Source organism: Chinchilla lanigera, unplaced genomic scaffold (assembly GCF_000276665.1).
Source record: "Chinchilla lanigera isolate Chin_1 unplaced genomic scaffold, ChiLan1.0 scaffold00099, whole genome shotgun sequence".
NCBI lineage: Eukaryota > Metazoa > Chordata > Mammalia > Rodentia > Chinchillidae > Chinchilla > Chinchilla lanigera.
The window spans coordinates 1,765,903-1,778,625 of NW_004955500.1; the positions used below are offsets into that span (position 1 = coordinate 1,765,903).

At 38.9% G+C, this 12,723-nt stretch overlaps 2 protein-coding genes across 7 annotated transcripts in view; one reads left to right on the forward strand and one right to left on the reverse strand.

The window, feature by feature from the left end:
* The window catches only part of Zcrb1 (zinc finger CCHC-type and RNA binding motif 1), a 100,073-nt gene that overhangs the window by 81,900 nt on the left and 5,450 nt on the right, over positions 1-12,723 (reverse strand). The window lies entirely within an intron of this gene.
* Pphln1 (periphilin 1) overlaps positions 1-12,723 on the forward strand; it is a gene marked incomplete in the record, with an annotated part of 147,089 nt that overhangs the window by 20,935 nt on the left and 113,431 nt on the right. For all 5 annotated transcript variants that reach the window (XM_013505666.1, XM_013505665.1, XM_013505667.1 and 2 more), the window contains 1 exon segment: positions 7,874-8,254. In XM_013505666.1, the coding sequence (XP_013361120.1) occupies positions 7,874-8,254 (381 nt within the window).

A 12,723-nucleotide genomic window follows, 5' to 3' on the forward strand; every position in this document is an offset into this window, starting at 1 on the left:
AAAAAAAAAAAAAAAAAAAAAAGAAAAACAAAAGCTTTTTCTGTATTGATGGAGATGATCATGTGATTTTTGTCTGTGGCTCTATTGACATGTGTATTACATTAATTGATTTGTGTATATTGAACCATCCAGATTCATCCTGGAATGAATCCCACTTGGTCATGGTGTATAATCTTCTTGATGATTTGTTGCATTATGTTTGCTGGTATTGCATTGAGAATTTTTGCATCTGTATTCATTAGGGAGGTTGACCTATAGTTCTCTTTTTTGTCAGGTCTTTCTCTTGTTTTAGTGTCAGGATAATAATTGCCTCCAGGAATGAGTTTGGGAGAATTCCTTCCCTTTCAATTTCACCGAAGAGTTTGAGAAAAATTGGTGTTAAATCTTTTCTAAATTTCTTGTGGAAGTCAGCTATAAATCCATCAGGACCTGGGCTTTTCTTTTATCATGCTGTTTTTTTCCATTGGTAAGTTTTTTATTACATTTTCAGTTTTGCTTGCTGATAATGCAGTTATTCAGGATTTTTATATTTCCTTCATTCAGCTTTGGTAACTCATATGTATCTAGAAATCTGTCCATTTCCTCTGTTTCCCATCCTATTAAAGATTTCTGAAGTAGGCATTCATCTTCTGAGTTTCTATAAGATCTGTAGTGATTTCATCCCTTTAATAACTTATTGCATGTATTTGTTTTTTCTTTCCTTTTTTTAATAAGGTTGGCTAGAGGTTTATAAATTTTATTTATTTTTTCAAAGAATCAACTCTTTGATTTGTTAATTCTTTGTATTGTTTTTTTGTCTCCATTGCATTAATTCCTGCCCTGAGCTTTATAATTTCCTGCCTTCTTTGGGCTTTGTGCTTGACTTGTTCTTCTTTTTCTAGAAGCTTGAGGTACAGCATAATAATGTTTATTTGTGCTTGTTCTGTTTTCCTGAGGTGAGAATTCACTGCAGTAAATTTGCCTCTGAGGCCTGCTTTCATTGTGTCGCACAGGTTCCTATAAGTTGTGTACAGGAATGTGTACATTTTCACTTGACTGCAGATAGTTAAATTTCTTTAATTTCATCTATGACGCATTGGTTATTTAGGAGGGTGTTATTTCCATGTGTTTATGGAGTTACTGCGATTTCTTTTGTCATTAATTTCCAACTTCATTGCACTGTGGTCCGATAGTATGCATGGGATAATTTCACTTCCTTTGCATTTTCTTAAGCATGTTCTCTGTGCTAGTGTATGGTCTATTTTAGAGAATCTCCCATGTGCAGCTGAGAAGAATGTGGTTTTTGATGTTGTTGGATGGAACACGTTGTAAAGGTCTACTAAGTCACATGTTTGGTTTAGTTCTGTTATTTGTTTACTGATTTCTTTTGTCTAGTTGATCTATCTCTGTTAAAATGGCATATTAAAATCCCTTGTTATGATGTGTTGCTGCTTATTTTGTTTTTCATGTCTGTTAAAATTTGTTGTATATAATTGGGTGCTTCTGTGTTTGGTGCATAAATGATTATGACTGTTACCTCTTCCTTTTGAAGTTTCCTCCTCACAGTATGTAATGACCTTCTTTATGTCTTTTAATTGTTCTTGGTTTGAAGTTCATGTTGTCTTCAAACAGAATAGCTATACCTGCTTTTTCTGGGTTCCTGTCACATGGAGTATTGTTTTCCATCCTTTAATTTTCAGTCTGTGAATTTCCTTTTGAGTTAAATGTGTTTCTTGTATACAGTATATTATTGGATTTTGTTTCTTGATCCACTGTTTATATTGATGGTTATAACTGATATGTATTGGCTTGTGTTGGTCATGTTATTTTCCTGCTGTTGATTCCTCTTTTTTCCTCTGTTTAATTGCTTGCTCTGCTTGGTGGTTCCTTTCTGTTGTTGTTCTTGAAGTTGTGTTTTTTATCTCTTTCTAGAATATCTTTTAGTACTCTTTGTAGGGTTGGTTTGGCGCTCATGAAGTTCTTCAGTTGATCTTTATCGTGGAAATACTTTATTTCTGTATGAATTTTGAAGGATAGTTTTGCAGGGTACATCACTGTGGGTTGGAAGTTGTTTTCTTTCAGGACCTGAAATACTACACCTCAAGGTCTTCTTGACTTGATGGTTTGTGTTGACACATCTGCTGTGGTTCTGAAGGACTTTCCTTTTTAGGTCATGTTTATTTCCTCCAACAGCTTTTAATATTCTGTTCTTTGGTTGAATTTCTGGGATCTTGATCACTATGTTTGGGTGTAGATTTATTTTGATTATAGCTAGTTGGAATGCTATATGCCTCATTTACCCAGATGTCTGAGTCTTTTTCTGTGCTTGGGATATTTTCTGCTATTCTGCAAATAGTCTTTTCGTGTCATTTGTGTTAATACCTGCTGTTTTGTTGGTACCTATTAATCTTAGATTGTTTTTCTTTGCTTCATCTTGCAGCTGTTGAATTGTTATTTCTTGGTTTTTATTATTTTTAAGAGATCCTTCATTTCATGGTCATTAGCAGCAATGCCGTCTTCATGGTCTGAAAGTCTGTCTTCAGCTTTGTTCAAGCGGTGTAGCCAGCTTTCGATGGAAGTGTTAATTTCCTGGATATCTGTTTCATGTATTCTAGTTCTTTCCTATATTGTTCATTCAAGGTTTTCAGTAATTTTTTGTGCTCTTCATTTTCTCTTCTTTGTCTTCTTCACTTGTGCTAAGCAGTTCTTTGATCATTATTGTCATTTCTTTTTTTACCTGAGAGATTATTTCTGATCTGCTGTCTTCTATGGCCTGATGGAGTTGTTCCTTTACTTCAGCTGCTATCATTTGAGACATTTCTGGTGTCTGACTTCTAAGCTCTTCTGTGTCAATATCTCCTGGACTTTGTTCTGACTGGGGTGGAGGTATGCGATTGCATTTTGCTCCTTTGTTTTTTCATTTTCAGATATCCAGAGGTTCCCTGGAACTCAGCCTCACTCCCAGGATGATGTTGGAGTGGTGGAGCAAGGACCCAAAGGTCCCTGGTGCTGAATGTGGCTCCCTCAATGGTGTGTGTGGGAGGGGTGTGATCCCTGATGCTCCCACAGCTGTCTGGGGCTCAGCTTGGCTTGCACTCAGGGGTTCCCAAAGCTGTCCGGGTTTCAGCTGTCCGGGTGTAGTAGTGGGTGGATCGTCGTCACCCAGGCTCCATACACTGCCTAGGACCCAGCCTGCTTCCTAGTCTGGGAGAGGGGTGGGCACAAAGTCACTGAGACTCTTGAATCTGTGTGAGGTTCAGCTTGGCTGCCCCAAGGATGTTTCTGCATGTTCTGGTCTGTCCCACTGATGCTCATATGTGTTTCTTTTGTGGTCATTACCATGCTGTATTCATCACTGCTGCTTTGCAGTACACGTTGAATGTGTGATTATGATGCCCCCATCTTGCTCTTGTTGGCCAGAATGCTTTCACTATTCTAGTTCTCTTCTGGTTCTCCATGGATTTAGGAGTGCAGTCGTCTTTCATTATATTGCAGTTCACTTACTGCAGCTTTAGGGTATTGCAGGATTTTTAAAAAATAAAACTTAATTTTATATTGTAGAGTTCAGCCTGTGGGTCCTGGTGCATCCCTGGGATTCTGCTTCCTGGCTGCCCAGAGGGAGCATCTGCCCTGTGGCCTGGGCCCTTCCATCCAGCCTGACCAGCCTGACTGCATAAAGGACTCAGGCTTCTAAAACCTGAGCAGGAGTTGTGTCCATGTGTGTCTGTGCATGTGTGTGTGCGTGTGTGTGGAAGGTCCACATAGAATCTTGCTGTTGTACTGCCTGGCTATCCCCATAGGCCAGGCTGTCTCAGACTCATAGAGATCCTCCTATGTCCACCTCTCAGGAGTTGTGATTCCAGGTGTGCAGCACCATTCCTGCAGTTTTTTTTTTTCCACAAACAGCCATACATGGTGGCACATTCCTGTAGTCCCAGCTACTTGGGAAGCTGAGGCAGTGAGGACTGTTTTAACCCAGGAGTTTGAGGCCAGCCTCAGCCTCAGTGAAACCACATGCCAAAGTAAAAGTTAATGAGAGCAGGGATATCACTGCTTAGTGATCCATGCTTGCTTAGCATGAGCAAGGATCTGTGTTCAGTTCCCAGTAGCAGAAGAAAAAAACTGGTTGTTATTTATTATTTATTCTTTTTATGGCCTAAGCTCATTTTCTGTTTGAGCCTGTTTTGAGCTATTTAAGACAGCTTGTGTTTTTATGGAAGGTGGAATTCTTTCTTTGATTTTGTAGTATTTAATAAATGAGTGCCCAGAAATAGGAGTACTACATTCAATTATGATGTCTGGTTTCCCTGATGCAATTTGGAAGATTCTCTCTGTTGGTGAGGTGGTTAATATTTACATTACTTTGAAGTTTCAATGTGGAAATATTTTATTGCTTTTAATAATTCAAAGGATACGTGTTCTTCTTACAAAGTATTAAACAGTGCAGAAATATAAAAAGTAGGCCAGGGGTTGTAGTACATACTTGTAATCCCTGGACTACACTTGAGGTCAAGGCCAGTCTGAAGTACAGTGAGACCCTGTCTCAAGAAAAAAAGAAAAGAAAAGAAAGAAAATTAAAGACTCCACAATTCCACTCATATAATCAACTGCAGAAATAGAGACAGATTTAGCCGTGAATACAAACAAATGTAATAAATATGTCAAATGGAAAGAAATGTACTTAGAGAATGTTTTACAAAAACTGAACAGTAATCTGGTTCCAGTGATGCACACCTATAATTTTAGCACTTTGGAGCCTGAGGCAGGAGCAGTGCCAAGAGTTCTAGGAGAGAGCTGGTTCAGGGTCACTTCAAACTACCTAGGAAGACCCTATCTCAACAATACTTGGACCCAGAAGTATTTTGGAATATGTGTGTGTGTATGTGTGTGTGTGTGTGTGTGTGTGTATATATATATATGTATATATGTATGTATATGTTATATTTTGGAGATAGAACCTCAGTCTAAGTGTGAAATTTGTTTGTTTCATATATACCTATGTACATACTCTGAAGGCAGTTGGATACAGTAATTTTCGTAATGTTGTTCATGAATTATAGTTGCATGGTGTGGCATTTTCCACTTGAGCTATCATGTTGGTGCTCAAGAGCATTTTGAATATTTGGGTTAGAGATTGTAAGTCTCTACTATACCACGTCAAGGTAGAAATACAGTTTTTTTTGTTTTGTATTGGTAATTGAACCCATATAGAATACATGGGTTCTGAGCTACATTTTTGAGCTACATTTTTGGTGTAACTTTCTAAATTGTTTATTTTGAAAGGGGTTCTGCTAAATTCCTAAGTTGCCCAGGCTGGACTTGAACTTGCAGTCCTGCCTCAGCCTTCCAGGGTGCTGGGATTACACAAGTTGTTACTGTGCTTGGCAATCACAAGGTCCTGAGCTCAATTCTCAGTACCAAAAAAATAAAATTAAATAAAATTTAGAAAAGATTGAAAAAGAAAGAAGAGAAATACATAAAGTCTAGGTATTCTTTCCTTCAAAGTCATGGGATGTCAAGAATAAGGAAATAAGAAAGTGATCCTGCTTTAATACAAGTTAGTTAACATATTGAGCGATAATCAGAAGTAGAAGGGTGGAGAGATTACAAACAATGGACTCTTAAAGATGAAGCGCAACTCTTTCCTAATTTTCTTAACCTGAAAGAAAAAAAACCCTGAAACAAAAGTTGAAGTATTCTATTCTACACAAAAAGTGAAATGATTTAAATTACTTTTCTAAGGTTTTAGAATCTATTTGGAGGAGGGTACTGGCTATACAACCCAGGGATTTGCTAAACTACAGCCCCACCCCATTTTGAGAGAGGGTCCTTACTATGTGGCTTGGGATGCCCAGGAACTCACTGTGTGAACCAGTTTGGCCTATAACTCTTTGTGCCTCAGCCTCCCCAAATGCTGGGATTACAGTGTACCACCATGCCTGGCTCTCTATTAGTATTGTTTTTCTTTTTTTTAAAAAAAAATTTTGTTTTGATTTTTCTGTTAATGGATTTTTTTTTTTTTTTGAGACAGGTCTTGCTATATAGTTGAGGTTGTCCCTGAGGGTAGCCTCAAACTTGAGGGAGTCCTCCTGCCTCAGCCTCCCAAGTTTGGGATTTCACATGTGGGTCACCACACTTGGCTATTGGTATTCTTTTGAAGCACTTGCCTCCTGTTCAGTTGTTCTTAGCCCAGGGCCTGGTTATTTGAGTGAAAGGCAGGGTGATAAAAGAATAGGCCTTGTTCTTTCTTCTGCCTCTGGAATTTAGGTACTGCTGGAGTTGTTGGTTAACCCTATGACATTTAGTGTGGTTTAGTAACAATGCTGTACTGGGTTATTTGGAGTAAAGGTGGATTCCAAGGCTGGACCAGGATAGGTGTAAGAGGAGCTTGTTACCTCTTATTTACTGTGTCATAAAGTGCAAGCCTCAAGGAAACCAAAAGTTAGCATATTGCACGAAAATACAGATGCCAGTAGGAGAGAGCTACCACTGGTCAAGTGCAGGACAATGTGAGTACCAAAAAAAGTACAGTGATGGTTGGAATTCTATACCAGCAACGGAGAAGTAAGTAGGGGAGGAAGGGGAGCTCTTGCTTGTAAAATGCAAGTGGGTGACTGGTGAGTTAACAGGGAATGCTGGTGTTGGAAAATCACCTTCTTGTTCATCTGTGTGTGTTTTTTTTAAGACAGGGTCTTGCCATCTAGTTCATACTGGCTCTGAACTTACTCTGTAGCTCAGATGATCTCCTCCCCTCAGCCTCCCATGTGCTGGGATTATAGGTGTGCATCACTGTGCCTGCCTAGAAAATCAGCCCTTTGCAACAACATGGTAGAGACTGGATCATGAAAGAATCAAGAACATATTTAAGTCCAAAATAAAATTTTTATGTGAGGGAGATATTTGCATTGTCTTAAGATCATCTCTGAAGGACTGCTTATTACAAAAGGAAACCGTGGAGAAATTAGACAATATTTTAACTTGGGTGGTCAAAATTAATGTTAGTAATAAGTAGTAATGAGGGACAGATGGGCAACGTAGGCCTTGATATGACACTATGAAAATGACACAATATCATACAAACAGTATCCTTGTCCAGAAAATGTAACACACATGTAATTGTGAAGAAACATTTAAAAAAGACAAAAAAAGATAGGGGAATAGGGTTACTTCACAGCCCCCCTCTTTTCTTGGTACTGGAGGTGCAGCTTACAGCTGTGGGCTTCTAGGTTTTAGCAAGCTCACTTGGTTACAAAGCCTTGCTAAATTTCTCTTATTGGCCGTAAGCATGAAATCCTTCTTCGTTAGCTTCCACAGCAGCTCGGACTACAGGTGCGTGCCACCATGCCCAGCAGAATGTACTTACATTCCTTTCCTTTCCACCCAGGCCCTTGGACATGGCAGGCAAGCATTCTGTAATTTTAGGAACTTGAGTACTTAGGACTCAAAGGCACTGACGTTTGTGACCTACCTTTAATTGATGTAGAAACAAACTGTGTGAATATGTACATATACATACATTCACATGTATAAGGAAATTGTGCAGATGAAGCAGATGCGAATGCTAATAAGTCAACTGGGTAATGGATTCTTGTTTTATAAGGAGAAAAGCTTATTTACTCATGGGGTACTTTGGTGTTCTTTGTAGTATTTTTTGCAACTTTTTAAAAATTTCAGGGTATTTCTAAGGTAATGAGAATGTTCAAGACAAAGCCTAGTAATTTTCTAAAATCTGAATTATAGGAAAAAAGACAAGACACTAGTTAATAAAACTTACTCAGTAGTTTCCTACATTGACATTTTTTTCAGTTCGGGTGAAGGTACCTGTACTGTACAGTCATGAATGAAATGGGTAAAAGGATGCCTCCATATAAACAGAAGTATGCTGTGTTCCCAGGTCCACAGCCTCTGCTTGCCCGGGAAAACAGCAGTGCATCAAAGAAAAAGAACGAAAGAGCTACTGAAACTAAGAAGGAAAAGGAGGCACAGGTGACAGCAGCAGCAGTGGTGGTGGGAGAGGTGGCAGCGCCAGAGGTGGCGGCAGTGCCACCAATAATTGCAGAGCAACAGACAGGTGACATAAAGAAAAGCATGGAGGAATCTGTAGTGCCAACCCCAGCTCCTGCGGTCCAGGGAGACCGGACTGTTCAACTGAAAGATGAGCCAAGAGAGGGCCTCCTCGTGGTAAGCAGTGGAGCAGCCAGTGCCGAAGTGAAAGGCAAACCTGGAGAGGGCCTCTCCGAGATGAACAGGGGACCGCAAAGCACTCAAGCAAAAGGTAAGGCGGGGCGACACCCTCCTGGGGGAATTGTTTTGAACTGTTTTTGGGTTTTTGTAGCTCTTTTATTTTCCCTTTTTTCTTGTTTGTAGTTTTCTTCCTGTTAACTGTACCTAATTTTATTTACTTTTTATTTTATAATTGGATTTTTTATTTCACCTTTTTAGTTTTAAAAAATTTACTCCATTTTTCACTTTCCTCCCCTTTTTCTAATTTTATTCTTATATAATTGGTGTTTTTAACCTTTATTAATTTTTAGCCCTTTCTTTCTGTTGTTAGTGGTGGTAGAGCTAGTACTGTACTCTTTTTTTTTTTGCTTTTTCTCTGGTACTGGGAACCGAACTCACGACTTTGCGCTTGCCAGGCAAGTGCTTTGCCGCTGAGCTAAATCCCCAGCCCCTAGTACTGTACTCTTAATGGTGGTATAACTACTGAATTTAATTGTTTTACTATGTGTCAATATGGGGTTTGTCTTTGTGTCATCGTTGTCAGTTTGAGTGGTGCTGGGGATTGAGTCCTTAGTAGAATGCAGGACACTAGCAGAACCTCATGTAAGAGCAAAAGAGATACCCATCTCTCAAGAAACAGAAGCGTTGAAAAACAAGGCCTGTTGACGCCTCTGAAGGTATCTAAACTTGTCAATAACTGAATGCAAAGATGTCTAAGTAGAGTGAGCCATGGTGATACACGTCTGTCGTCCTACTAGTCAGGGACACTGAGGCAGGAGGATGGCAAGTCTGAGCCCAACCTGGGTACCTTAGCAGCTTAGTGAGACCCTGCCTCAAACTGAAAAATAAAGAGTTGGGGATGTAGCTCAGTATAAAGGTCCTGGGTTAAACTCCAATAACCCCTCCCCCATGGGTGAAATGCTAAAGTTAGAATTCAAAGAACTGACTTCTTTCTCTTTTTTTGGTACTGGGAATTAAACTCAGGACCTTATGCTTGCCAGGCAGGTGCTGTGCCACTGAGCTATATCCCTGGCCCCAAAGAACTGATTTTTAAAATGATTAGTGACTTCAGACAAGATACAAATAAATAGGTGAATGAATTAAGAATGCAAGATATGAAGGAGCAATGAAATATAGATTGTGAAGAGGAACGAAATAGTAACTTTGTAAATGAAAAGTACTTTAAGTCAAAAAACCGTGAAAAAACTCATCCACAGACTGGGTAAAATAGAAGGTCCAATTTTAGAACTTGAAGACAAGGTAAATAAATCATCACAGTCAGACACTAAATAAGAAAAATAATAAGAACCAGACACCCAAGAACTCTAGGGCACAGTTAAAAGACAAAACTTAGGAACGTTTGGAGCAGAAGAGGCCATCAGGGTTTACAGTAATAGCACAGAAAATCTATTCAATGAAATAACAACAGAAAACTTCCCAAATCCTGGGAAATATGTGGACATCCAGGGACAGAAGGCATGTAGAACGCCAAGTGGGGTTGACTAGGAAAGGGCCTCCTTACATCACATTATAATTAAAATGTGAAGAGTACAGAACAAGAATATTGAAAGCTGTAGAAGAGAAACACCAAGTTACACACAGAGGCAAACCAGTAAGAAAACTGCAGGCTTTTCTGCAGAAACTCTACAGGCCAAAAGTGCATAGAATGATGTATTTCAAGCCCTGAAAGAAAATAACTGCCTACCTTGCAAAACTATTCCTTCAAAATCAAAGGAGAAAAGACCTTTCAGATAATCAAAAAAATTAATGACCACTAAGCAGCATGGCTGAAGATTACAAAAGAATCGTACATACAGAAGAGAAAGAGTAGATAAGCTATTGAGAATTATGAAAGAATCAAACATTAGCAAAACTACAAAATGACAGCAATTACTACATACCTTTCTATAATAATTCTGAATGTAAATGTTCCTAATTCTCTAATTTAAAAAGTGGCAGATTGGTTTGAAAAACAATACCCAACTCGTTTGTTGCCTGAAAAAAACTGACCTTACTAGCAGAGACACCCAGACTGAAAGTGAAAGGGTGGAAAAAAATATTCTATGTAAATGGCAGCTGAAATCAAGTGGGAGTAGTTACATGTGACAAAACAGATTTCAAGAACAAATTAGAAGTAAGCAATGGGAAGCTGGAGAGAAAAAGCTACAAAGAATGGCTTTCACCCCAGATAGCTCACTTGAGATGTTAGTAAGAATTGCCTCCTCAGTATTCTATAGCCATGATGAGGAGGAGGCCAAGGAGAGAAAACAAAGAGACCGAGAAAAAGCAGCTGCTTTTGCTGCACCACTAAGAGAAACAGATCCCAGGTCTGATTCCCGGGGCTCCAAGAAGAACTCGACAACTGCATTCATCGGCTACCACTGTTAAAAGCCAGGCCACCTCAAGAGGAACTGCCCTAAGAGGCCCCATGGGCCATGTCCTGGATGCAAAGGAGACCACTGGAGATCGGTCTGCCCTCTGAGGTGGAGGGCCCAGAGATCAGACCCATGCTACCAGTTAGTCCAACAGGAATGAGAGGGCTTGGGGCATGGTCTGCTTTCTCCCTCTGGCCAGACCATCATCTCCATCGAGGAGCCCTGGGTAATCATGACTATGGAGGAACAAGAAAACAGCCTGTTGCTAGGCACAGGTGCAAGTCTCTCGGTCCTTCTTTTCAATCCTGGCCTTCCTTCCAGCCATCATACCTCAGTGAAAGGAGTCACTGGTGAGGAGGTAATATGCTATTTTTGACAACCCTTAGGCTGTAACTCCTTAATAGGTCCCTCTTGCATATCTCTGTCTTCCTGAGAAACCATATTGAAGATACCACCACGTATTACAGCAGCCATTGATATTTTCCTACTAATCTATCCATAACTGTGTAAAGTTTGTAATGTTCCTATCCTATTTCATAAATGGATGTCTGTTTATTATTATGTGTTTCCTACAACAACCATTGAGAATAGTTAATGATTTTTCAATAGGTCACTCATGTATAGCTCTGTTTATTTTCCTTAGAAGCCACTTTGAAGATACCAAAGTATAGTACAACAACTCTTGATAATCTCCTACCTCTTTTGTCTGTAACTCACTATTATTTGTCTATTTGTTTTCCTGAGAAACTATTTTGTAGACAATAATATGTAAAATGATAACCATTGATAATTTCCTACCATTTTGTCTGTAATTTGCTAAGTTCCCCCTATTATTATGTTATCCTTCTTTTATTCTTTAAAATAAAAAAAAAGAACAAATTAGAAGTGATAAGACCATCATATATTGCTAAAGGCAATTAACTAACAAAATATAACAGTTACAAGTATATACACACTGAACATTTGTATGCCCAATTGCATAAAACAAATGCTACTTAACAAAAAAGGGCACATAAATCTCAATACAATAATAGGGCCTAACCCTCACCCTAAATATTAGCAAGAGTATTTAGGCCAGAGAAAGAAAAAAAGGGATACAAATAGGAAGGAAGAATTAAAATTATCCTTATTTGTAGTTGATGTGGTCCTACACTTAGAAACACAGACTCTACTGAATGAATTTTGATAAACAAAATCAACATTACTGGTTTTACATACCAATAATGAACTAGCTGAGAAAGAAATCAGGGAAATAATTCCATTTACAACTGTTTAAATAAAAAACAACAACAACAACAAAATACCCAAAAACCCAAGGGTTCAACTTAACCAATGAGGTGAAAAACATCTGGAATAAAAATTAGAAAATACTGAAGAAATTGAAGACACTAGAAGATGGAAAGACCTCCCATCTTCATGGGTTGGCAGAATTAGTATAATTACAATGGCTATATTGCTAAAAGGGACCCATAGAGTTAATGCAGTCACCATTAAAATTTCAATGACATTCTTCACCAAAGGAGAAAAACTAATGCTAAAATTCGTGGTGGAAGCAGAAACATCCCAAACAGCCAAAGCAATCTGAAACAAAACCAACAATGCCCGAGGCATCATAATTCCTGATTTGAAATTATACTACAAAGCCATAGTAAGAAAACCAGCATGATACAGGCTCAAAAATAGACATAGCCCAAAGAAGGACAAGACCCAAAAACAAATGAATGCAATTACCACCATCTGATTCTGGATTAAGGAGCCCAAAACACACTGGAGAAAACATACACTCTTTAGCACATGGTGCTGGGGAAACTGGATATCCACATATAGGCAAGCTAAGCTAGATCTAATCCTGTAACAAGTTAACTGAAAATGGATCCACAACCTATGTATAAGACCAGAAAGATTGAAATGCCTATGAGAAAACAGGGAAAACACCTGAAGCCAGAGGCTCGGGCAGACTTCCCTCACAGCACAGCAGTAGCACAGCAGATCATAGCAAGAATCCACAATGGGACTCCACGAAATGGAGACAGTTTCTGCCTGGCAAGGCAAACAAGCACCAGGATGAAGTGGGAAAACATATCTGCCAGCTACTCTTCCGAAAGATGATTACTGAAGAATTTTTTTTTTTTTTTTTTTGGTTTTT